The sequence below is a fragment of the Carlito syrichta genome, unplaced genomic scaffold (genome assembly GCF_000164805.1).
Source record: "Carlito syrichta isolate Samal-C Ts95f unplaced genomic scaffold, Tarsius_syrichta-2.0.1 Scaffold234291, whole genome shotgun sequence".
Classification (NCBI taxonomy): Eukaryota; Metazoa; Chordata; class Mammalia; order Primates; family Tarsiidae; genus Carlito; species Carlito syrichta.
In genome coordinates, this window is record NW_007178387.1 from 2,663 (window position 1) to 24,622 (window position 21,960).

Consider the following 21,960-nt stretch of genomic DNA (forward strand, 5'->3'; position numbering starts at 1 on the left):
CACCAGAAAACATGGGAATGTCTGTCATTGTCCCTAGCACCTTTTCCCCCACCATCTCAGCAGTCCCAATTGCAGGGAGACTGACAGGACAGTCAACACCAACTTCCTCCAGCACCTATCCACAGGAAACATCAGCCGTTTCCCAGATGGATGAGACTCAGAGTACAGGAACCAGCAGAGACCCTGAAACCATCGGCTTGGTGTCCCCAGTGACTGATACCTTGTCAACAGTCACATCTGCACCTGCAACATCCATACAAAATGGGCACACATCGCCACAAACTGAGGTCCATATGCCATCATTGTCAGGAACAAGCCCCACCTTTATCGCCACTCCAGACAGAAACAGCCTTGGGACCCAGACAACAATGCCAGCCCTGTCACCTGACACTACTGGAGGGCTCCCTACTGTTGGTTCTACCAGCCTGAGGAATGTTGCCTCTCTTTCTCCTTCCACAATTTTGTCCACAAGTGGAGAAATTCTGACAACAAGCACAAGCCCAATTATCCACGAGAACCTCACAATAGTGGTCATTCCCCCTGTACATTCTGGCAACGTCTCCTTGGGAAATACCACACAAATTCTCACCTCCTCAGTGGATATCTCAGGCACACCCATCCCTGAGCATCCTACAACTGTTCAAAGGGAAGCCTCCACCACCAAGTCCATGACAACACCAAACTCTGCAAGTTCTATAGACACCCATGAGAGTGCAGCCAGCACCACTCTCACCTTGACAGGTGAATCTACCTCTCACTCTCTGTTCAGGACCCTTTCAGAAACGAGCACTTTACAAACAACCATGGCCATTAGTTTCACTCACATGCCTACCTTTGTGGTATCCCCATCCAGTAAGGTTGACTCAGCAACACAACTGTCATCTACACCCATCCACCCTGTCACCACCCAAGGAAATCGAGTAGACATCTCAGCTACTGTCAGTAGCACCACTGCTTCTTACACCTCTACAACAGAAGACCCAGCAAGTCAGTCAACGCCTCTCTCTGCCAGTACCTCTCCTCAAGAGTCGTCAGGTGTCTCCCAGATAGGCTACACTCAAGCAGGACAAGCCGCACAAGAATCCTCAACAATGAGTTCAGTGTCCCTCATGACTGACATCATCAAGATGATCACAACTACAATTTCTTTCACACCCAGTGGCAATGCATCCTCAGAAAGTGTTCCTCCTGACTCTTTCACCACAGGAGAGGTGACAACCTTCACCCAAGCACACTCCAGTGATGCTCACACAACCCAGGCCACAACCACAGAGCAGGGAACAGCACCCAGGAGCCCTAGCAACACTCTGGGATATTCTGGAGGCACACCACCTTCCATAACAGTCACAGGTCCTCAGGCCGCCTCTGAAGTGTCAACAGCAGAAGGCTCAGGAGGACAATGGACATCACCTTCTTCTAGCATCTCACCTGACACAACACCAGCCATCACCCAAACCCACCAGACTCAAGGCACAGACACCTCTGGAGAAATCTACACCACAGAACCTATCTCTTCAGTGTCAGACACCACCACAGGGGACACAGTTTCCCCTTCCTCATCCATGGCAAGTGGCAAAATGACATCAGGACATGTTTCCCCAGAAACATCTACCACAAGGAAGGTCACAGCCTTCACACCAGCTCCTTTTAGTTACAGCCACACGACTCATTCAAAAAATGACTTGTCCACCTTAATCAGTCAAGACACTACTCCAGAAAACATGGGAACGATGTCTACAATTTTCCTTAGCACCTTTTCCCCCAATATCTCAGAGGTCTCTACTACAGGGAGAGCGACAGGACAGTCAATGCCAACTTCTTCCAGTACCTCTCCTCAGGAAACAGCAGCTATTTCCCACATGGCTCAGACTCAGAGTACAGGAACAAGCAGAGGACCAGCAACCATCAGCTTGGTGTCCCAGGTCACTGACACCTTGTCAACAATCACATCTGCATCTCAATCTTCCACACAAAATGGGAACACATCTCCACCAACCTCAGTAACCAGCACCACCTTTATCACCACCCCAGTCAGAGATAGACATGGAACTCAGTCATCTATGCCAACATTGTCATCTGAGACTATGGGAGGACGCCCAACTGTCAGTTCCACCACCCTGAGGAAGGAAGCTTCTCTGTCTCCTTCCACAATTCTGCCCACAAGTGGAGAAGTTCTGACAACAAGCACAAGCCCAGTCATCCATGAGAACCTCACGGCAGTGGTCATTCCACCTGTACATTCTGGCAACGTCTCCATGTCAAATACCACACAAGTTCCCGTCTCCTCAGTGGGCATCTCAGGCACAACCAGCCCTGAGCATCCTGCAACTGTTCAAAGGGAAGCCTCCACCACCAAGTCCATGACAACGTCAAACTCTGTAAGTTCTACAGACACCCTTGACAGTGCAACCAGCTCTACACTCACTGTGGCAGGCGAATCTACCTCTCACCTGCTGTCCAGGACCAGGGCTGTGACCCTTTCAGAAACCAGCACTTCACAGACAACTATGGCCAATGTCTTCACTCACACGCTTAACTTTGCAGTGTCCCCATCCAATAAGGTTGACTTAGCAACACAATCGTCATCCAGACCCACCAACCCTGTCACCACACAGGAGAATCCAGGAGACATCTCAGCTACTGTCACTAACATTGCCACCTTTGACACCTCTACAACAGCAGGCCTAACAAGGCAGTCAACACCTCTCTCTGCAGGCACCTTTCCTCAAGATTCAACAGGTGTCTCCCAGACAGGCCACACACAAGCCACACAAACCACACAAGAATCCTCAGTCATGAGTTCAACCTCCCTCATGACTGACACCACCAAAATGATGACAGCTACTACTTCTTTCACACCCAGTGGACACGCAAACTCAGAAAGTGTTCCTCCCGACTCATCCACCACAAGGGAGGTGACAACCTTCACCCAAGCACACTCCGGAATTGCTCGCACAACACAGGCCACAACCACAGAACAGGGGGCAGCACCTATCAGCCTTGACACCACCTTGGGAGGCTCGGGAACCACGCCACCTTCCATAACAACCACCAGTCCTCAGACCACCTCTGTTGTGTCAACAGTAAAGGGCCAAGGAGGGCAATGGACATTGCCTTCTGTCAGCACCTCACCTGACACAACACCAGCCATCAGCCAAACCCACCAGACTCAAAGCATAGTGACCTCTCAGGAAACAAACACCAGTGAACCGGCCTCCTCAGGGTCAGACACCACCACAGCCGGCACAATTTTCCCTTCCTCATCCACGGCAAGCGACAAAACAACTTCAGGACATGTGTCCCCAGAAACATCCACCTCAGATGAGATCACAACCTTCTCACCATCTCCCTCCAGTGAAAGCTACACAGCTCAGACAACAATTGACTTGTCGTCCACCTCAACCAGTCATGATACCACACCAGAAAGCATGGGAAAGATGTCTGTCACCGTCCCCAGCACCTTTATCCCCACTATCTCAGAAGTCTCAACTGTAGGGAGACTGACAGGACAGTCAGCACCAACTTCTTCCAGCACCTCTCTTCAGGAAATGTCAGCCATTTCTCACATGGCTCAGATTCAGAGTACAGGAACCAGCAGCGGACCTGAAACCATCAGCTTGATGTCCCAGGTGACTAACACTGTCTCAACAATCACATCTGCATCTCCATCATCCACACAAAATGGGCTCACATCTCCACAAACCGAGGCCCATGATCCATTATCCTCAGGCACCAGCACCACCTTTATCTCCACACCAGTCAGAGACAGCCTTGGGACCCAGACAACAATGCCAGCCCTGTCACCTGAGACTACTAAAGGGTCCCCTACTGTCAGTTCTACCACCCAGAGGAACGTCGCCTCTCTTTCTCCTTCCACGATTTTATCCACAAGTGGAGCAGTTCTGACAATAAGCACAAGCCCAGTCATCCATGAGAACCTCACAGCAGTGGTCATTCCCCCTGTACATTCGGGCAACATCTCCCTGTCAAACACCACACCAGTTCCCACCTCTTCAGTGGGCATCTCAGGCACACCCAGCCCTGAGTATCCTGCAACTGTTCAAAGGGGAGCTTCTACCACAAAGCCCATGACAAGTCCATCATACATAAGTTCTACAAGCAATCCTAGCAGCTTAACTGTTTCTACACTGATGTCATCATTTTCACCTACCACCTACTCTTGGAAGAAGACCTCTCTTGATACTTCTTCTGCACCCAAGTCTTCTACCAGTTACTCTCCTACTCCCCAACCCTCTGTAGACTCTAACTCCTTTAGCAATGTGAGCACAGCTCAGACCATAACAAGTTTCTATACTTCCCCCAGTAATTCTTCGTTTTCTTCATCAGCGTCTGGTCCTGCAGTCACTGGGCACTCCACCACCCCATTCACAGGTCACACAACTCCACAGTCTGTTACCTCACCTTCCATAGGCTCCTCAGGCTCCTTTCTGAAGACTGCAACGTCAGGTAGCTGTCTCCCTTGTCTCTACCTCTTTTCGCGGCCCCAGTGACTCACTTCAGCCTGCTTGAGAATGTTTGGTGAATTAGCATTACCCAGTAGGGCTGAGGCCATTTCCACCAGATGATGAGGTGCTGGGATGTGGCGGGTGATGGGCTCATTCTCCCAACTACCTTAAGCAGAAACTGCTTGTGTAGAGAGTGGGTTGGATGTGCCCGGTAGTCAGACGAAGTTTCTAGCACGCTCTTGATTTTGTCGACCCTACTATTCTCTTTCTGTAAGACCCACTTCTGTCTTCTCTCCCTCCATGTCCAGGGATGACCACAGCCTCCCTGAGGACCGAAAGTCTAAAGAGCTCAGCAACCACACTGCCCTCAACAGCCTTCCAGACCCTTCGCACCTCCACGCCCAGCACACCCACGGTCATGCGCTCACCCACTCCCCTAGTCCCTGTCCAACCTGAGAAAGGTGAGGGTTGCCAGAGAAGTGAGACCTAACCCCCTGCAGGGGAACCAGTTGGGGAGGCTGCACTTGTGGCAGCTGGATTGGATCTGCCAGGGAAGGCCCTTGTGTGTAGTCGGGGAAGCCAGTCCTCAAGGTTTCGTCACTGCCCCATCTGGGCCATGGGAAATCCAGCTGCTCTCCATATGCCCTTTAGAGGGATGATGGAATCGAGTGTTCCTTCTTAGCCTACTCAGTCTCTGCTCTCTCCAGTGGAAGGGTCTTACAGGGGAGAGTGAGACAGTATCAGAGTTGGGTGCTGAGGGCTGTGCCCGTGGTACTGGGCTAGGAGCTGCAGGCAGAGAAATGATCACGGTGCCACTCAGCAAAGGACAGGTCAACTGTCCTGGTAGGGGCAATCAGAGAAACAAGCCCAGGCCTGGTGCGGTGGCACATGCCTGTAATCCCAGTACTTTGGAAGGTGGAGGTGAGAGGATTGCCTGAGCCCCAGGGTTCAAGACGAGCCTGGGCAACACGGCAAGACCTCATCTCTACAACAAATAAAAAAAAATTAGCCAGGCATGGTGGCACACGTCTGTGGCTCTAGCCACTTGGAAGACTGAGGTGGCAGGATCACCGAGCCCAGCAGGTCGAGGCTGCGGTGGCCATGAGCCTGCCACTGCACTCCAGACTGGGCAACAGAGTGACACTCTGACTCAAAAAAAAAAAAAAGAAAAGAAAAGAAAAAGAGAGAGAAATAAGCCCAGATGTTAGGCACACATAATGAAAAGCCCTCAAGGGATGTGGTGTGGTTTCAAGGTAACAGGAGGCTTCCTGGTAAGGATGAGTGGGATCCAGGGGAGGAAAGCACCCCAGGCAGGGAGGAGGGTCTGAACAGCCGGAACGAAGGCACCAAAGTGAAAAGTGGTCCCTGTGCCGCATGGGGAGGAGCCCCCCAAAGCATTTGCAGCTGCTGGAAGTATGGAGAAGAGTGGTGAGAGGGGAGGCTGGTGTGGGGAATCCTGTAGGTCAGGGGAACCAAGGAGGACACAGCTAGGTCTGCATTTTTCGAGGGGCGCTATGGTGTGTGCAAGGCCCACAGAGCCGTGGAGAGACTCCGGGGTATTCCAAGCAAGACCAGGTGAGGGCGCCAAGGGGTCCATGGCTGCCAGTGTGGTGAGGAGGCCCATGTGAGAAATACTTGGTTCAAGTTTTCTCAAACTGGAGCCCCAAGACCTTTGGTTCGGGGGGGGGGGGTCCCAGGACTAATTCTAGGGGGTCTTTAAGTTTACCTAGAGAAAAGCCATTTTGGGAAGGAAGTCTCATTCCATGAGATGGTCCTTCAGTTACTAATCTTCACTGTATGGGACTTCTGTCTTTTTTTTTTTTTTTGAGTTGGGATCTCACTCTGTCATCTAGACTGAAGTACAGTGGGACAATCACACCTTGACCTTCGGGGCTCAGGTGATCCTCCTGTCTGAGTCTCCCAAGTAGCTGGGACTACAGGCACACACCACCACATCTGGCTAGTATTTTTTATTTTATTTATTTATTATTATTTTATTTTTATTTTTTGAGTCGGAGTCTCACTCTGCTGCCCAGGCAGGCTGGAGTGCAGCGGCATGCTCACAGTCACCGCAGCCTCGACCTGCTGGGCTCGGGTGATCCTTCTGCCTCAGTCTTCCAAGTAACTGGAACTGCAGGCACACACCACCATGCCCGGCTAATATTTTGATTTATTGTAGAGATGAAGTCTCATCAAGTTGTCCAGACTGGTCTCAAACCTATGGGCTCAGGCAATCTTCTCACCTTAGCCTCCCAAAGTGCTGGGATTATAGGCGTGAGCCACCACTCCCAGCCGGTTTTATTTTTTGTAGAAATGGAATCTCACTATATTGCCCAAGTTGGTTTCACACTCCTGGGATCAAGCAATCCTCCCACCTTGGCTTCCCAAAGTGCTAGGATTGCAAGCATGAGCCACCGTGCCCAGCTGGACTTTTGTCTTTGAACCCTTAAAAGAATGGTGGCTACCATAACAGATGCAGAATGGTAGTTCCTATTTTCCTCCAAGCTGGGAGGGATGGGAGTACAGTTTAGGGAGTAAAATGTGGAGACGAGTTAATAAATGTGAGTGGAGAGGGAGAAGGAGGAGAACTCGGTGGCTCTTAGGCCCACCAGTGCTCCTCCCCTCGGGGAACAGAGGACAGCGGTGAGGAGCAGCTTCGGGGAAGCTCTCTGGGAGTCCCTTTCAGCCCAAAGAAGACCAAGGTCCACAAGGACTCCCTACTCTTCTTTGTCCTGGCCCAGGAGTTTCCCTCTTTCCCTACGGGTCAAGTGCTAATGACGTGGAGTTCGTCAGGAGGACAGTGGACTTTAACTCGCCACTCTTCAAGCCCCAGATCGGCTTCCCCTTCGGCTCCTATCTCCGGGACTCCCTCTACGTGAGTGTCTGCAGCCCACACAGCAGGACCTGTGGCCTGTGCTCCCCGAGCCTGTGTCTCTCTCCAGCTCCCAGATGGTCCTGTGACCCAGAGGAAGGGAGAGTGGAAGCTATTTTGCCAGCCTCCCTCCCTTTGTGGACATAAGTGTCTTTATCCCAATAAAAAGAGGGCCCAGCCAGCTCCCTGATGTTTTCATGGGGTCTTCATATTGCATGAAAGGCTATACTTAGGAAACCCGACTGGCTCCTGCCATTCCCATTGTCCACGAGTAGTCTTGCTCTTGGTCTTGGAGTTAGAAGGGCCATCCTGCCCTGTCGCCTCAGGGAGGAGGCTTAGTCAAGACACATTATGAGAGGGCAACACAGCAATGGGAGTGATGGGTTCTATTCCTTTAGCCCCCTCTGATGTATCACAAGCTTCAGGGTGGGCCGAGGGGATTTACTAAGAGGGTGTGTCCTGTGAGGGGCTGGTCTACACTGAAGCAGAACAAGACCTCCCTGCCTTAGGACTTGAGGAATGGCCTGAGGGCAAAGGGTATTTGTGTGAGATTACAATGTACAGGGCTCTCCCAGAAGCTAGGAGATGGATAAGATGGACTTCCAACCTTCTGGGGACTGTTGACATCTCCACAGGTCTACCCAGAGAGGCCCTTGGGGGTCACACTTCTGAGAGCTGGCCCAAGTCTGGGACATTTCCTCCCCACCCTCTCCCTGAGTGCTAATCACAAAACCCTTGTGCTCAGTTCACAGACAATGGCCAGATCATTTTCCCAGAGTCAGACTACCAGATTTTCTCCTACCCCAACCCACTCTTCAGAGGCTTCACAAGGTGGGACACTGTGGCCCTGGTGGCTCCATTCTGGGATGATGCTGATTTCTCCAGTGGCCGGGGAACCATATTTTACCAGGTGAGCCTTGCAAAACCTGGCAGTCAGGATCCCCTGGTGAGGGGTGGGAGAGGCAATGAGAGACAAAGGGTTGTGGAGGGAGTGCCCCTGTCAGGGCTTGGATTCCTGCGGGCAGGGGACTGAGGCTTAAAAATGGGTGTGGGGAGGGAGTAGATAAGGAAGAATTAAAAAGCAGGAATATCCTGGCCCAAACATGAGAAGACCCACAGGTGAGGGGGATGGGGTTGATAATTCAGTGTTCGATTTTAAAATAAGGCTGTAGGGGGTCAATTCCAGCAAGTCTGAGCCAATCAGAGCCTTTCATGTGCTCCTGGATTGGGTTCAAGATTCCAACCAGTGGAAGTGCCCACTAAAAGCCACTACAACAAAAGTGAATCTTGTCCCTGCTGTGGACAAGGCCCCGCAGAAGCTCCAAAGATGGAGAGACTCGTGCCTGTCCTCAGGAGCTCGCCAGTCAAACCTAGGGAGGTAAAAATGGGCACGAGTGGTCACGCTATCTGAGCCAGTTTGAGCTAAGAGATGTGTGAGTTCAAGTCCCAAGAACTTGGACTTCCGGCCCAGGACCCTCCATCCTACACATCGCAGGCTCTCCTGCAGCCCAAATTTGAACTGATCTTCAGGTCATAGGAGATCATTGTGAAAACGCAGGCCTGGAACAGGAATGGGCGAGGTGGATGGGTAAAAGGAAGCAGGATCCCCCAAGCAGAAAGTGAGGGTCCCTCATTTCCTTGTTCTTCTCTGCCTTCCTTTCCTAGGAATACGAGACACTCAACAATGAACACGACAGGCTAGTCTTGCAGGTGGAGTCTTGGATTCAAAAGTTCACAAACACTTGGCACTACAAAGCCAGGTGGACCCTAAAAGTCACATGGGTCAATGTTCCTGCCTATCCCGCCCAGTGGACCTTTGGGGTGAGTGGACCCATGAACAGTTCCCTGTGAGCCTTCTGGGAGTCAGGCATCCTAGAATCCTAGACAGGAGCCAAATCCTCTTTGGCCCTAGGAAATATTGCAGATCATAGCCAGCTCCTCCGCCAATATCATTTGCTGGGCACTCACCATGGGCCGGGCCTGCCTCAGCCCTTTATTTACATGACCTCACAGCAGCCCAGCAAACTAGAGATTATCGGGTTGAAACATAGGGAACGGCATTCTCATAAGTCAAAAATGTCTGACTACCCGCAATTTCGTTTGACTCAACCTGATATTATCCGCGTTTTGGAGAGGAAGATGATCATGGGTAGAGAGGTTGACTGACTTTTGCAGCAGCCAGCAAGTGACCATGCCAGGCTTTTAGCCACAGTGCCATCCAGTGAAAATGGGGCACACCACGCAATCTCCTGTCTTCTGTACCAAGACTCAGCTTTGACAGTCACCGAGTTCTTCCTTGTGTCTGATCTAACGTTGCTTGTTTCTTCATTCACTCAACGAAAGTTCATTGATCGCTTCTTTGGACAAGGCATGTGCCTTCCCAGAACCTCCAGTCTCACCAGCTGTAGGTCTTCCATGCTACTCAGGTGGAGGGGACAACTGGGACAATGTCCTTAACTATCCCTGAGGGAGCAAATTAAGCCTCTCAGGCTAATCTCTCAGGTTCCTGTTGCTTTCTCTTATAAACCCTCATCTAACTGGATTGTAACAGAGAGACCTGTATTTCCCCACCTTGAAAAAAAAGTCACAAAGAAGGCAAATCCACCTTGGTAAGTGCTTTGACACCTAGGCTGAAAGCTGTCCTGACTAATTCCAAACTTGTCAGCATTTTAGGTCATCCCTTTGCTCTGGGCAGACCAGGAACAGGAGATGTGTGTGTCAGGGCAGGAGTGCAGGACAGTTGGAGGGCATGAGGGAGGAGACCCCAGTTCCCTCACAGATATCCCTATTTTGTCTCCCACCCACTCCCAGACCAACACCTACCAGGCCATCCTGTCCACGGATGGGAGCAGATCCTACGCTCTGTTTCTCTACCAGAGCGGTGGCATGCGGTGGGATGTGACCCAACGCCCAGGCAACCCGGTGCTCATGGGCTTCTCCAGGTAGGACGGGAGACGCTGTCAGCACCAAGCAGATGACAGCAGGGGGTGCAGAGCGAGGTTTTGCCTCACATGTACTCCCAGCCCAGGACAAGGCACGATCCCTCCCTGCTGATGCTTCTGCCTCACACAGACTCCACCTTCTGCTGGGGCCATGAGCTTGTGTTTCAAATGAGAAGATCTCCCATTCATCCCACTGTTCTCAGTCCCATCCCTATCCCTATGCCTTATTATAATTCCCAGAGCTTTGACTTTCCAATTTCTACTGATATCAAGGGGCCTCTCTGGGCTTCTCAAATATCATGATAATAACAGCCAAGATTCATTACACTAAGTACTTTACATACATTATTTCATCTGATTTTCACAACCACCCCCTGAGGCAGATACTATTTATTATTTCCATTCTACAGATAAGAAAACTGAGGTACAAATAGATAAGCAATTTACCTAAAGCCACAGAGGTAGAGGTAGGAAGTGACTCAGTGGGGATTGTTTTTTGGCTTCTTCTTTTTTTTTTTTTTTTTTTTGGAGTCTCACTCTGTCACCCAGGCTGGAGTGTAGTGGTATAATCACAGCTACCACAGCCTCAACTTCCTAGGCTCAGGTGATCCTTCTGCCTCAGCCTTCCAGTAAGCTGGGACTACATGTATGCACCACCACACCTGGCTGGCTAATTTTTAAAATTTTTTGTAGAGACGAGGTCTCACCATATTGTCCAGACTAGTCTCGAACTCCTGGACTCAGGCAATCCTCTCACCTCAGCCTCCCAAAGTGCTGGGATTATAGGCATTAGCCACTGCACCCAACCTGTTTTGGGTTGTTTTTGAGTCAGAGTCTCATTCTGTTGCCCAGGCTGGAGTATAGTGGCATGCTTAAGGTTCACTGCAGCCTGGACCTCCTGGACTCAGGTGACCCTTCCACCTCAGCCCACTGAGTAGCTGGGACTACAGGTATGCACCACCATGCCTGGCTAATTTTTTGATTATTTTTGTAGAGATGAGGTCTCACTATGTTGCCTAGGCTGGCCTTGAACACCTGGGCTCAAGCAGTCCTCTTGCCTTGGTTTCCCAAAGTGCTGGGATTACAAGTGTGGGCCACCACCCCCAGCCAAAGTGGGGATTTGAACCCAGACATCTGAGGCTGGAATGTGCCTTCCTGAGAATTACCCACTCACCCAGGGACACCCGGCAGCTTGGATGGAGCCAGTAGCAAAGAGGGAGAGGAAGAATGGGGCTGTGGGAGACTTAGGCTCTGACAGCCTCAACCATATATTTCCAGATGCTGGTGTGTGACCTTCAGTTGTGAAGGTCACGTGTCATTCATTCCTGGTAATTACTGCAAATGGTTTGCCCCTCATTCTTGTGCGTTCCAGTTTCACCTATAATTACATTGCTTTCATTCGCTTTTTGATGTGCCGTGAAGGAGAAAGGAGTGGAATGAAAGGAGAAAGGGGTGTGACACCAAGGGAGGTGTCACACGGGTACATCACCCAGCTTGTGTCAGACAGGAAGAAAGGTCAGGACTCACTGCTCTGCCACACACGCCCAGAGTGAGGCTCCAGGCTGCCGTTCGGGCCTTCTTCCTTCTTGGAGTTGCACTCAGACCTCACTACTGAGGCCGGTGATAGTGGTAGGGGTGGCAGTATCTGCTGTATCAAGGCCTCACTTGGTCTGAGGAATTTACAAATGTTATTGCATTTACTTCTCACGATCCTGTGAGGTAGATGCCACCAGAATCCTTTTTCCATAGATGTGAAAACTAAGAATCAGAGAGGGTAACTCACTCGCGGTCGCCCAGCTAGGAAGGGCTAGAGTCAGCACTTGAATCTATGACTGCCTAATCCAGAGACCAGCTCTTAACCATGACAATATACTGTCCCCTATAGTATGTCCTCTTCCAATCCCTGGTTTAAGGGAAACAAGCAGAAAGGAGGCTAGAGCTCTGTTATCTCACACCCCTGCCTCATGCCAAGTGGACCTGCCAGTGTCTTGCAGTTAGCGATCAGAGGTGGAATGGGGTAGAGCCTCCCGCCCCAGCCTGTCCACCTCCTGCTCAGTACTGGGGCTCAGAGACTCGGGCTGGCTGACCCACCCACCCACTGCCTGAATGACTGGCTGGCCAGCTACTGCCTGGCTAGCTGGATGAATGACTTGCCACTGAAAGGAAAGAGCCCACGTAGGGCAGAGGCCTGAGAGTCTTTTCTTTGCCTACAGTGGAGATGGGTATTTTGGAAACAGCCCGCTGATGTTCCAGCCAAGGTGGGAGAAGTATCGTCCGGACCAATTCTTGGATTCCAACTTAGGTAAAAGTACTGCCTTCTCACCCTTGAGCTGGTCTCAAACCCTCTTTTGTGCCCTACTCTGTATGCCCTGGCAGTCCCAGAGGGCAACTCCCCAGCATCTCCTTCCTTCTGAAGGGCATCTCCTACATAGGCTGACCTCCTGCAGGACTAGGCAGGATGTATCACTGCCCAGGGAGAAGCTAGTACCTTCTGCACCCTTAGACACAGTACAGTCTCAGTTGAAGGCTATGTCTCCTCCCTCAGGAGGGCTTCAGATCCTGGAAGTAAGGACAGGGGTCTTGTGGGAGGTGGGGATAAGAATGGGCAGTTAGGACAATACTCTAAGTGTTCGGTCCTGGACCTGGAATGAGAACCCAGATGAGATCCCTTAGGAGGATCTACCAAGAGGAGTCCCAGAGGTCTGACATTGATTCAATTATCATTTATTGAGCTCCTACTATGTGCTGGACACTGTGCTAACAGCCGGAAAATTTTTTAAAAAGGAAAAAAAAGCCAACTATGTTTGATCTCAAAGAGCTTTCACTCTGGTGAAAAGACTTGGGGTGTGTGTGTGTGTGTGTGTGTGTGTGTTGGAGAAAAGTGTTCGATGTGCTTTTCCAGGCCATTGTGGAGAAGATACACAAACAGATTATCACACCCAATGATGATTCTTCTCAAAACCTTACATTCTAGTTATAATCTCTTCATTTGTGTGGGTGCGGGGTCATGATCTCACACACTATATCCCATGTGTCTAATTGGGTCCTGGCACCCCTTTCTTACCATGTAGTTGGGGTGGGCAGTATTTAACCTACAGTGAATTAAAGGTCCATTGAAAAGTTAAACCCCCATCCTTTCAAAGATGGCGTCTGGGCCCAAAGGGGGCCTCCTCGGCCTCATGGTGTTGGGGCAAGCCCCTGTTTCACATGCCAACTTCCCCATGGTCCCCCAGCCTCGGTCCTAGCTGCCCTGGTCACCAAAGAGTCTGTGCTGGGGAAGAGGGAGGGTGAAGGACGAAGATCCACTGTTTGACGTTGTGACTGGACAAATGGAGTGTCCCTGGATGAGACTGAGGGTGCATGAGGAGAAACTGATGTGGGGGCATTGGACGGGAGGCCTTGGAGCTGAGAGTGACAGGAGGGAGGGTGGAACGTTGGCTGAGGCAGAGCCAGGGCTTGGGTACAGGTGAGACCTCCCTGCCCAGTTCTTTTCCCAGGGTTTTGTCCTAAAATGTAAGGGGCTTGGAGCCCACTTGTGTGTTTCTGGGGCGGAATCATTGTCAATCTGAACGGGTCTCACCCCTGGAAGCTGCCCAGAGAGGCAGGGAGTGGCATGGGGGGTGCATTTATGAGGTCTGGTTGACTAAGACGGAGCTTGCGGCCCCAGGCCCTGGGATAACCCTTCTCTCCTTGCTCCCCCAGGTATCCAGGGACTACAGGTCTTCAGGCTACACAGGGAAGAAAGGCCCAACTACCGCCTCAAATGTCTGCAGTGGTTGAACAACCAGCCTCAGTGGCCCAGCTGGAGCTGGAGCCGGAGCCAGATCTCCTGCCCTTGTTCCTGGCAGCAGGGATTATGGGACTTACGATTCCAGCCTGTCAGCAAAGGTTATGCTTCCTTCCTGTCCCCCACAGGTCCACCCACCATCTTCTCTGCTCACACCTGCCCTGTCCTCTCTGAAGCGCCCTCAACCCTTCCCTAGAAACTCCCTCCACCCTGTTGCATGCCCCTCCTTCCCTACCCCAGACATCCCCGAGCCTGGGCCTGAGCGTGTCTGGATTCATTGCAGGCTGGTGGAGCCTCGGCCACTGGCAGCTGTGCAGCTTCTCCTCCTGGCAGGGCGGTGTGTGCTGCAGCTACGGGCCCTGGGGAGAGTTCCGCGAAGGCTGGAGGGTGCAGAGTCCTTGGCAGTGGGGTACGTGTGTGTCCACGGAGGTCTCAATCCCACCTCCTCTAGAACCTGCTGCACTTCCCCGCCAGGGGGACCCTCCGAATGAAAGCTCTCTTCCCCAATCCTTCTCAGCCCCCTCCCCTCTCTGACCCTCGATGTCCTGACCTTGCAAAATTAGGAGCTTCGGATGCACCTACCTGCTGGCTGTCTAGGGCTTTATGGGCTGTGTGCCTCTTGCCCCATCTCCACTTGGTCTGTAGCCCCAGGCCAAGTGGGGTCATCTTTCCAGGCAGAGGGAGTGGGCCTAGTCTGACCCTGTCCTTCTAGACCCAGGTTGGGAGACCGTTTGGGGGAAGACTGAGAGTCGGCTTCCACAGAGACCCTGCAAGGAGTGGGGGGCCAGGGTGGTCTACATCCTCCCACCCTCCTCCCTGTGCCCTGTCTTCACAGCCCCCAGACCCTCAGCCACCCCCTCCCCACTCCAAGCACTTTGAGAGCAGTGAGGCTCGGCCCCCACCTTTCAGGAAAGGAAGTTTGTTTAGCTTCCACCTGCTGAATGATGGCCCCAATACGCCTGCAAGGGGGACAGTACCTGGACGTCATTGAGCAGGGGGCAGTCCCCAGACGACACTGAGAAGGGAAACAGTAACCGGAGGTCATTGAGGAGGGGGACACTACCCGGAGGTCATTGAGGAAGGGGACAGAACCCGGAGGTCATTGAGCAGGGGGACAATGCCTGGAGGTCATTGAGAAAGGGGACAGAACCCAGAGGCCATTGAGCAGGGGACAGTACTTGGAGGTCATTGAGAAGGGTGACAGTACCTGGAAGTCATTGTGAAGGGGGACAGTACTCAGAGGTCACTGAAGAGGGAGACAGTACCTGGAGGTCACTGAGGAAGGGGACAGTACCCAGAGGTCACTGAGCAGGAAAACAGTCCCCAGAGGTCACTGAGCAGAGGGACAGTGCCCAGGGGTCACTGAGGAGGGGACAGTAATGGAGGTCATTGAGTAAGGGGACAGTGCCCGGAGGTCATTGAGCAGGGGGACAGAACCCCGAGGTCATTGAGGAGGGGGACAGTACCTGGAGTTAATTGAAAAAGGGGACACTACTCAGAGGTAATTGAGGAAGGGGACAGTGCCCGGAGGTCATTGAGGAGGGAGACAGGACCCAGAGGCCATTGAACAGGGGGACAGTACTCAGAGGTCATTGAGGTCATTGAAGAGGGGGACAGTCCCTGGAGGTCATTGAGGAAGGAGACAGTACCTAGAGGTCATTGAGCAGGGAGCCAGTACCCAGAAGCCACTGAGCAGGGCAGTGCTGGGTTTCAGAGCCACCCCCTTGCTGCCGATACCATCCTGGTCTACCAAGCCTTCAGCGGGACCCCACCGCCCCCATGTCCCCCACGGCCTCTACCTCCCCCAACGCATGGCTCTTCTCCACAGCCCAGGAACTGGAGCCACAGGAGTGGTGCTGCCGCTGGAACGACAAGCCCTATCTCTGCACCCTGTACCAGCAGAAGTGGCCCCCCATCAGCTGTGCTGGATACAGGCCCCCACAGCTCGGTGAGGGGCAGGACCCGCATGAAGAGACAGTCTCTTGGTCTCTGGGACACGGGCCCTGGACCAGGGAGGACCCGCAGAGCTGTGTTTACAAGGCAGCAAGGCGATGACTCCAGTGTGTGGCTGATGGCCAGTGGAGGGACTTTGGACATGGCAATGGGGAAGGAGTGAGATTGGGGGGTGGAGGCACAGCACTGCAAGAGACCTTGGGCAGGGGTGGAGAGTCTATACTGCGTGAACACCTCTCCAGGCATAAGTTCACCTGGACAAATGCCCTGCCTGATGGGCAGTGGGGAATCTCAGGCCCTATCCATGGTTTGCCATGCTAATGCAGTATGTCTTTTTTCCAGGCTGGATGTTTGGGGATCCCCACATCACTACCTTGGATGGTGTCAATTATACCTTCAATGGACTGGGGGACTTCTTGCTGGTCCATGCCTGGAACAGAAACTCCTCCTTCCTGCTGCAAGGCCGCACTGCCCAGACCAGCTCAGCCCAGGCCACCAACTTCATTGCATTTGCTGCTCAGTACCAATCCAGCAGCCTGGGCCCCATCACGGTGAGGGAGGGGACGCCCAGGACCTCCCTGCATCCCCCTACAGAGAGAGCCTACAGGGGCCTTCAGCTGGAAACTGAGGCCCAGGAGGAGGAAAACAAGGAAGAAGGGGAAGGAGGCAGGAGGGAGGGAGGCTGCATCCTGCCAGTGTCGTGGTCAGAGAGGAAGTCCTAGAGGTGGTGGGACTGGGTACCTGGCTCCACCATTATTCAGCTGTTTGACTTTGAAGAAACGACTTAACGTCCAGTATTTTGGTTTTCTTACAGTAAAATGGAAATATTATTATTATTGTTATTTTGAGTTGGAGTCTCACTCTGTCACTCAGACTGGAGTGCAGTGGCATGTTCCCGGCCACGGCAGTCTCGACCTGGGCTCCGGTGATCCTTCTGCCTCAGCCTTCCAAGTAGCTGGAACTACAGGCACGCGCTACCACACCCGGCTAATTTTTTTGATTTATTGAAGAGATGAGGTCTCACCAAGTTGCCCAGGCGGGTCTCAAACCCGCGGGCTCAGGCAATCCACTCACCTCAGCCTCCCAAGGCGCGGGATTACAGGCTGAGCCACCGAGTCCGGCTGAAATATTATTATTAATAACTACCTCACAGGGTTGTTGTGAGGCTTAAACACAATAATCCAAGAGACATGCCTAGCCCAGAGCCTGGCAGTGCTGAGTACTCCAGAGATGTTAGCTACCATAACCTCACTGCTACTCTCTCCAGCACCTTCCTCTTGATCCAGGGCTCAGGTTTTAGCCCTTAGCTGCTCACCAGAGCCTCCGTTCTAGGCCTCTGTTCCAACTTCCACCTGCAGTTTGGGCTCAGGCCTCCTCTGATTCCCTTCCAGGTTCAATGGCTCCTTGAGCCCAATGACATGATCCATGTTCTGCTTGATAACCAGACAGTGACATTTGAGACTAACCCTGAAGACGAAGAAGGTAGGCAGGGGCACCACCAGCCGCCAACTTCTGCTTCCTGGGAGGGAGGCCAGGAGGTTGCCCAGCGCCCTTGGAGCTGTGTCAGGCATGGAGGCAGTGGTCTTGGGCAGAGATGAGTGGCTGTCCCCTGCTGTCCCCCCAGCAGCTGTTTCTGAGCAGCTTCTTCACCCTTTTCCCGCCTCACTTCCTCCCTCCTTCCAGTGCTGTTTCTCCTTTGCTAGCTCCCGCCTTCAGTCTCCAGGAAGAAGGAGGTGGGGTGGCCTTGAGGGTGGTGCATGTGTTTGGTTTGGGGCCACTAGACAAGGCGCCCTCGGGACATTCAGAGCTGCCCACCTCTGCATCGTGAGCCTTCAATAGTGCTGGGTCTTGTGGCCTCCATGGTGCCAATACTGGCCTCCTTTTTACCTGTCTCCCAATGTTCTAGGCCAGGAGATATTCAATGCCACGGGAGTCCTACTGATATGCAACGGCTCCACGGTCTCAGCCAGCTTCGATGGGTCAGTGACCATCTCGGTGATCGCTCTCTCCAACATCCTCCACGCCTCCACCTACCTCTCAGAGGATTATCAAAACAACACAGAGGGCCTCCTGGGTAAGAAGCAGGTCGGGCCCTGCCTCTGAGGCAGCAGCTGGAGCTCAGACCCCAGACGGAAGGCAGCTCCCCGTCTCATGGACCAGGACACCCACCCACCGCTCACTGCTTTCTCTTCCTCAGCCTCCTGGAGCAGAACCCTCAGGGCCAGGGAGGGAGGAGGGACTTCCTCAGCCACCTTTGAGGCTCACTTCCTGTCCTCCCCCCCCCCCCCCCCCCCCCCCCCCATCCTCACATCTTTCCCAGGCATAATGGAGGAGGGCCAGCCAGTGGGGAACCCATGGGTCCCTGGCCGCCCACATTTCCTCTTGTGTTTTCTTCTGCCCCCTCCCTAAAGCAGGAGGAAAAGTGCTAAGGAGGAAAAGTGAAGCAGGGAAAGCGAATAGGAAGTGTGGGTGAATGTGAGATTTTAGAAAGGTTACCAAACAGAGACTTCACTGAGAAGGGGACATTGGAATAAAGACTTGAAAGAGGGGTGGGAGCAAGCCAGTGGCTGCCTTGGGGAAGGGCATTCCAGACAAGGGAACAGTATGTGCAAAGTCTCAGAGCTGAGAGTGAGCCAGGGCAGTGAGTCTTAGTAGGAGGTCACGGTCCTCCCCACTCCTGCTGGAGGCCTGAGGCAGATCCAGCTGCAAGAGTCTTTACTTCTCCAGTGTGACCTGTCAGATGTTCCCCAAGGAAGGGGAGAATGGCAAGCTCAGAGTGGCCGACCTCCTCCTCTGTCTGTCCCTCAGGGGTCTGGAACAACAATCCGGACGATGACTTCAGGATGCCCAATGGGTCCACCATTCCCCAAGGGACCTCTGAGGAGATGCTGTTTCGCTATGGAATGACTTGTGAGTCTGGGCCTCAGCGTCCTCAGGGCAGGCCGGGGTGAGGGGAGCTGGTATGCGGTCTCCCTCAGGCCTGTAGGAAGCAGACCTCCATCCTTTGCAAGGGTCTGAGTATGCTGCTGCCACCTCAGATCTGTGTCCTCATCTCACCTGCATCTCTACCTGGAAAGGAGGAGGGGGACGTGGGTGGCCTCACTCACCAAAGGAGGCGTTTCCAGACTTAGAAGCCTGAAGCCGTCTGTCCCTGCACCCACCCCCCTGGCCCAAGCCACTGAGGGCGAGGGGTGGATACAGCAAAAGTAAGGCTGGGTCCCACCCGTGGCACCGCCACTGTCACACCTCGTGTGTTCCAGGGGAGCTCAACGGAACGGGCCTCCTTGGTGAGAGAATCGACCGTCTGCCTTCCAACTTCACCCCCATCTTCTATTCCCAACTGCTGGGAAATAGCTCCTTGAATGACAAGTTGATCTCCAACTGCAATGGGGACAGACAATGCATCTATGACACCCTGGTTACACGAAACGCAAGCATTGGACTTCACACGATGATGATCTCTAGAACATACCAGCAGATGAACAGTACTCTCAGTAAGTGGCCTGAAGCCCAGGGAGGTGTTTTCCAAGGCGAGGAGCTGCCTTTCCCTGACACTCCTTAAGCTATGCATTTTATTCATTTAAAAGAGTCCTCTGCTCAAAAACCTCCAGTGACTTCCCAGCTCACTCCATCCTTGGAGCGGCCTTCAAGGCCCTCTTCAGTCTGGCCCCATTGCCTCTCAGAACTCTCCTGGTACTATACTCCTCGCCCTGCTCCCTCTACTCCAGCCTCACTGGCTTCTTTGTATTCTTCAAACATACCCTGCCCTGGATCACTCTCAACTCTGAGACTTCGCACATGCTGTTCCCTTGCCTGGAATGCCCTTCCCCAAGGCAGCCACTGGCTTGCTCCCACCCCTCTTTTAAGCCTTTATTCCAATGTCCCCTTCTCAGTGAGGTCTCTGTTTGCTATCCTTTCTAAAATTTCACATTCATTCACACTTCCTATTCGCCTTCCCTGCTTCACTTTTCCTCCTTAGCATTTATAATTACTTAACACATTCTATAATTTGGTAGATACCTTTTAAATTATTCATTCATTACTGTATCCTCACTACCCAGAACAGTGCCAGCCTTAGAGAAGTTGCTCAGTATTTGTTAAATGATGGAATGAATGAATGAACAATGAAATGGAAATATCAGGGCCCCAAGAACCAGAGACCACGCCCTTTCTATTTCTGGACAAATGTGGTATCTTGTTAGGTATTACCCTCCTGGTTTTCAGCCTTTTTCCAAAAGCAAAACCGTGACAATCTGAACAACACTGTTCTCTGATTCACTTTGTGCCATGCCCCGCATCACACTCTGTTCAGGAAAGAACTTGAAAGGGACCCTGTTTGAGGAGGAGGTAGAGAAAGAGAGGCTAAAGGCTTGGCCGGGTGGGCGGTGCAGCCCCCACCTGCCATGCACAGGTCTGAGAACTGGTACACAGAGCAATTCCTGTTCCCAGAAGTGGGCCAGAGCCCTGGGAATGATGCCTCACACAGCGTAGAGAAACAGAGAAGAGCCTGGTAAGCCGGGAGGTTGTCCTGCCTCAAACCCCCGTCCCCCATGTGTTTCAGATCAGTTCCCGCCCTCTATCAGTGGTAGACGTGTGATTGAAGCCTACAAAGGGCAGACCACTCAAATTCAGTACACCAGCACCACTGAGGATGTCACGTTCATTCTTGGAAACAATCACACTGATGTCAAGCTCTTTGGTAAGAACCTTTGACTGGGTGCAGGTGTGGAGAAGGCGGGTAGGGAATGAGGTCAGAGTCAAACTGTGGGTAATTTTGCACATCTACACCCAGCACAACCTCCTGTCACTATTTCTTAGGAATGATACCTATATTTCAGCTAGGTGCTCCCCTGTGAATAGTAGTGACAGGCTTGTGGCACTTTGGACAGATATCAAGACTGACTCTGGACACACATAATTGATTCAAAGATCATTTAATCTCAATCTGATAGTATGCAGTCATCTTTAACTGTCATTATGATTAAAGTGACAGCCTTGTGCCATTTGGACAGATATCAAGACTGACTCTGGACACACATAATTGATTCAAAGATCATTTAATCTCAATCTGATAGTATGCAGTCATCTTTAACTATCATTATGATTAAAGTGACAGCCTTGTGCCATTTGAACAGATATCAAAACTGACTCTGGACACACATAATTGATTCAAAGATCATTTAATCTCAATCTGATAGTATGCAGTCATCTTTAACTGTCATTACGATTAAAGTGACAGCCTTGTGCCATTTGGACAGATATCAAGACTGACTCTGGACACACATAATTGATTCAAAGATCATTTAATCTCAATCTGATAGTATGCAGTCATCTTTAACTGTCATTATGATTAAAGTGACAGGCTTGTGCCATTTGGACAGATATCAAGGCTGACTCTGGACACACATAATTGATTCAAAGATCATTTAATCTCAATCTGATAGTATGCAGTCATCTTTAACTGTCATTATGATTAAAGTGACAGCCTTGTGCCGTTTGGACAGATATCAAGGCTGACTCTGGACACACATAATTGATTCAAAGATCATTTAATCTCAGTCTGATAGTATGCAGTCATCTTTAACTGTCATTACGATTAAAGTGACAGCCTTGTGCCATTTGGACAGATATCAAGGCTGACTCTGGACACACATAATTGATTCAAAGATCATTTAATCTCAATCTGATAGTATGCAGTCATCTTTAATTGTCATTACGATTAAAGTGACAGGCTTGTGCCCTTTGGACAGATATCAAGGCTGACTCTGGACACACATAATTGATTCAAAGATCATTTAATCTCAATCTGATAGTATGCAGTCATCTTTAACTGTCATTATGATTAAAGTGACAGCCTTGTGCAATTTGGACAGATATCAAGACTGACTCTGGACACACATAAATTGATTCAAGATCATTTAATCTCAATCTGATAGTATG

The 21,960-nt window shown here is 51.7% G+C and overlaps 1 protein-coding gene across 1 annotated transcript in view; it reads left to right on the forward strand.

The window, feature by feature from the left end:
• The window catches only part of LOC103253504 (mucin-4-like), a gene marked incomplete at both ends in the record, with an annotated part of 22,986 nt that extends 2,267 nt beyond the window's left edge, over window positions 1-20,719 (forward strand). The window contains 17 exons of the mRNA XM_021709454.1: window positions 770-839; window positions 4,410-4,424; window positions 4,767-4,927; window positions 7,208-7,341; window positions 8,084-8,248; window positions 9,004-9,159; window positions 10,150-10,280; window positions 12,494-12,582; window positions 13,983-14,168; window positions 14,351-14,476; window positions 15,896-16,015; window positions 16,363-16,571; window positions 17,412-17,502; window positions 17,927-18,094; window positions 18,829-18,930; window positions 19,281-19,514; window positions 20,582-20,719. Coding sequence (XP_021565129.1) covers window positions 770-839; window positions 4,410-4,424; window positions 4,767-4,927; window positions 7,208-7,341; window positions 8,084-8,248; window positions 9,004-9,159; window positions 10,150-10,280; window positions 12,494-12,582; window positions 13,983-14,168; window positions 14,351-14,476; window positions 15,896-16,015; window positions 16,363-16,571; window positions 17,412-17,502; window positions 17,927-18,094; window positions 18,829-18,930; window positions 19,281-19,514; window positions 20,582-20,719 — 2,295 coding nt within the window. The remainder of the gene's footprint in view (window positions 1-769; window positions 840-4,409; window positions 4,425-4,766; window positions 4,928-7,207; window positions 7,342-8,083; window positions 8,249-9,003; window positions 9,160-10,149; window positions 10,281-12,493; window positions 12,583-13,982; window positions 14,169-14,350; window positions 14,477-15,895; window positions 16,016-16,362; window positions 16,572-17,411; window positions 17,503-17,926; window positions 18,095-18,828; window positions 18,931-19,280; window positions 19,515-20,581) is intronic.
• Between the last annotated feature and the right edge of the window lie 1,241 nt (window positions 20,720-21,960).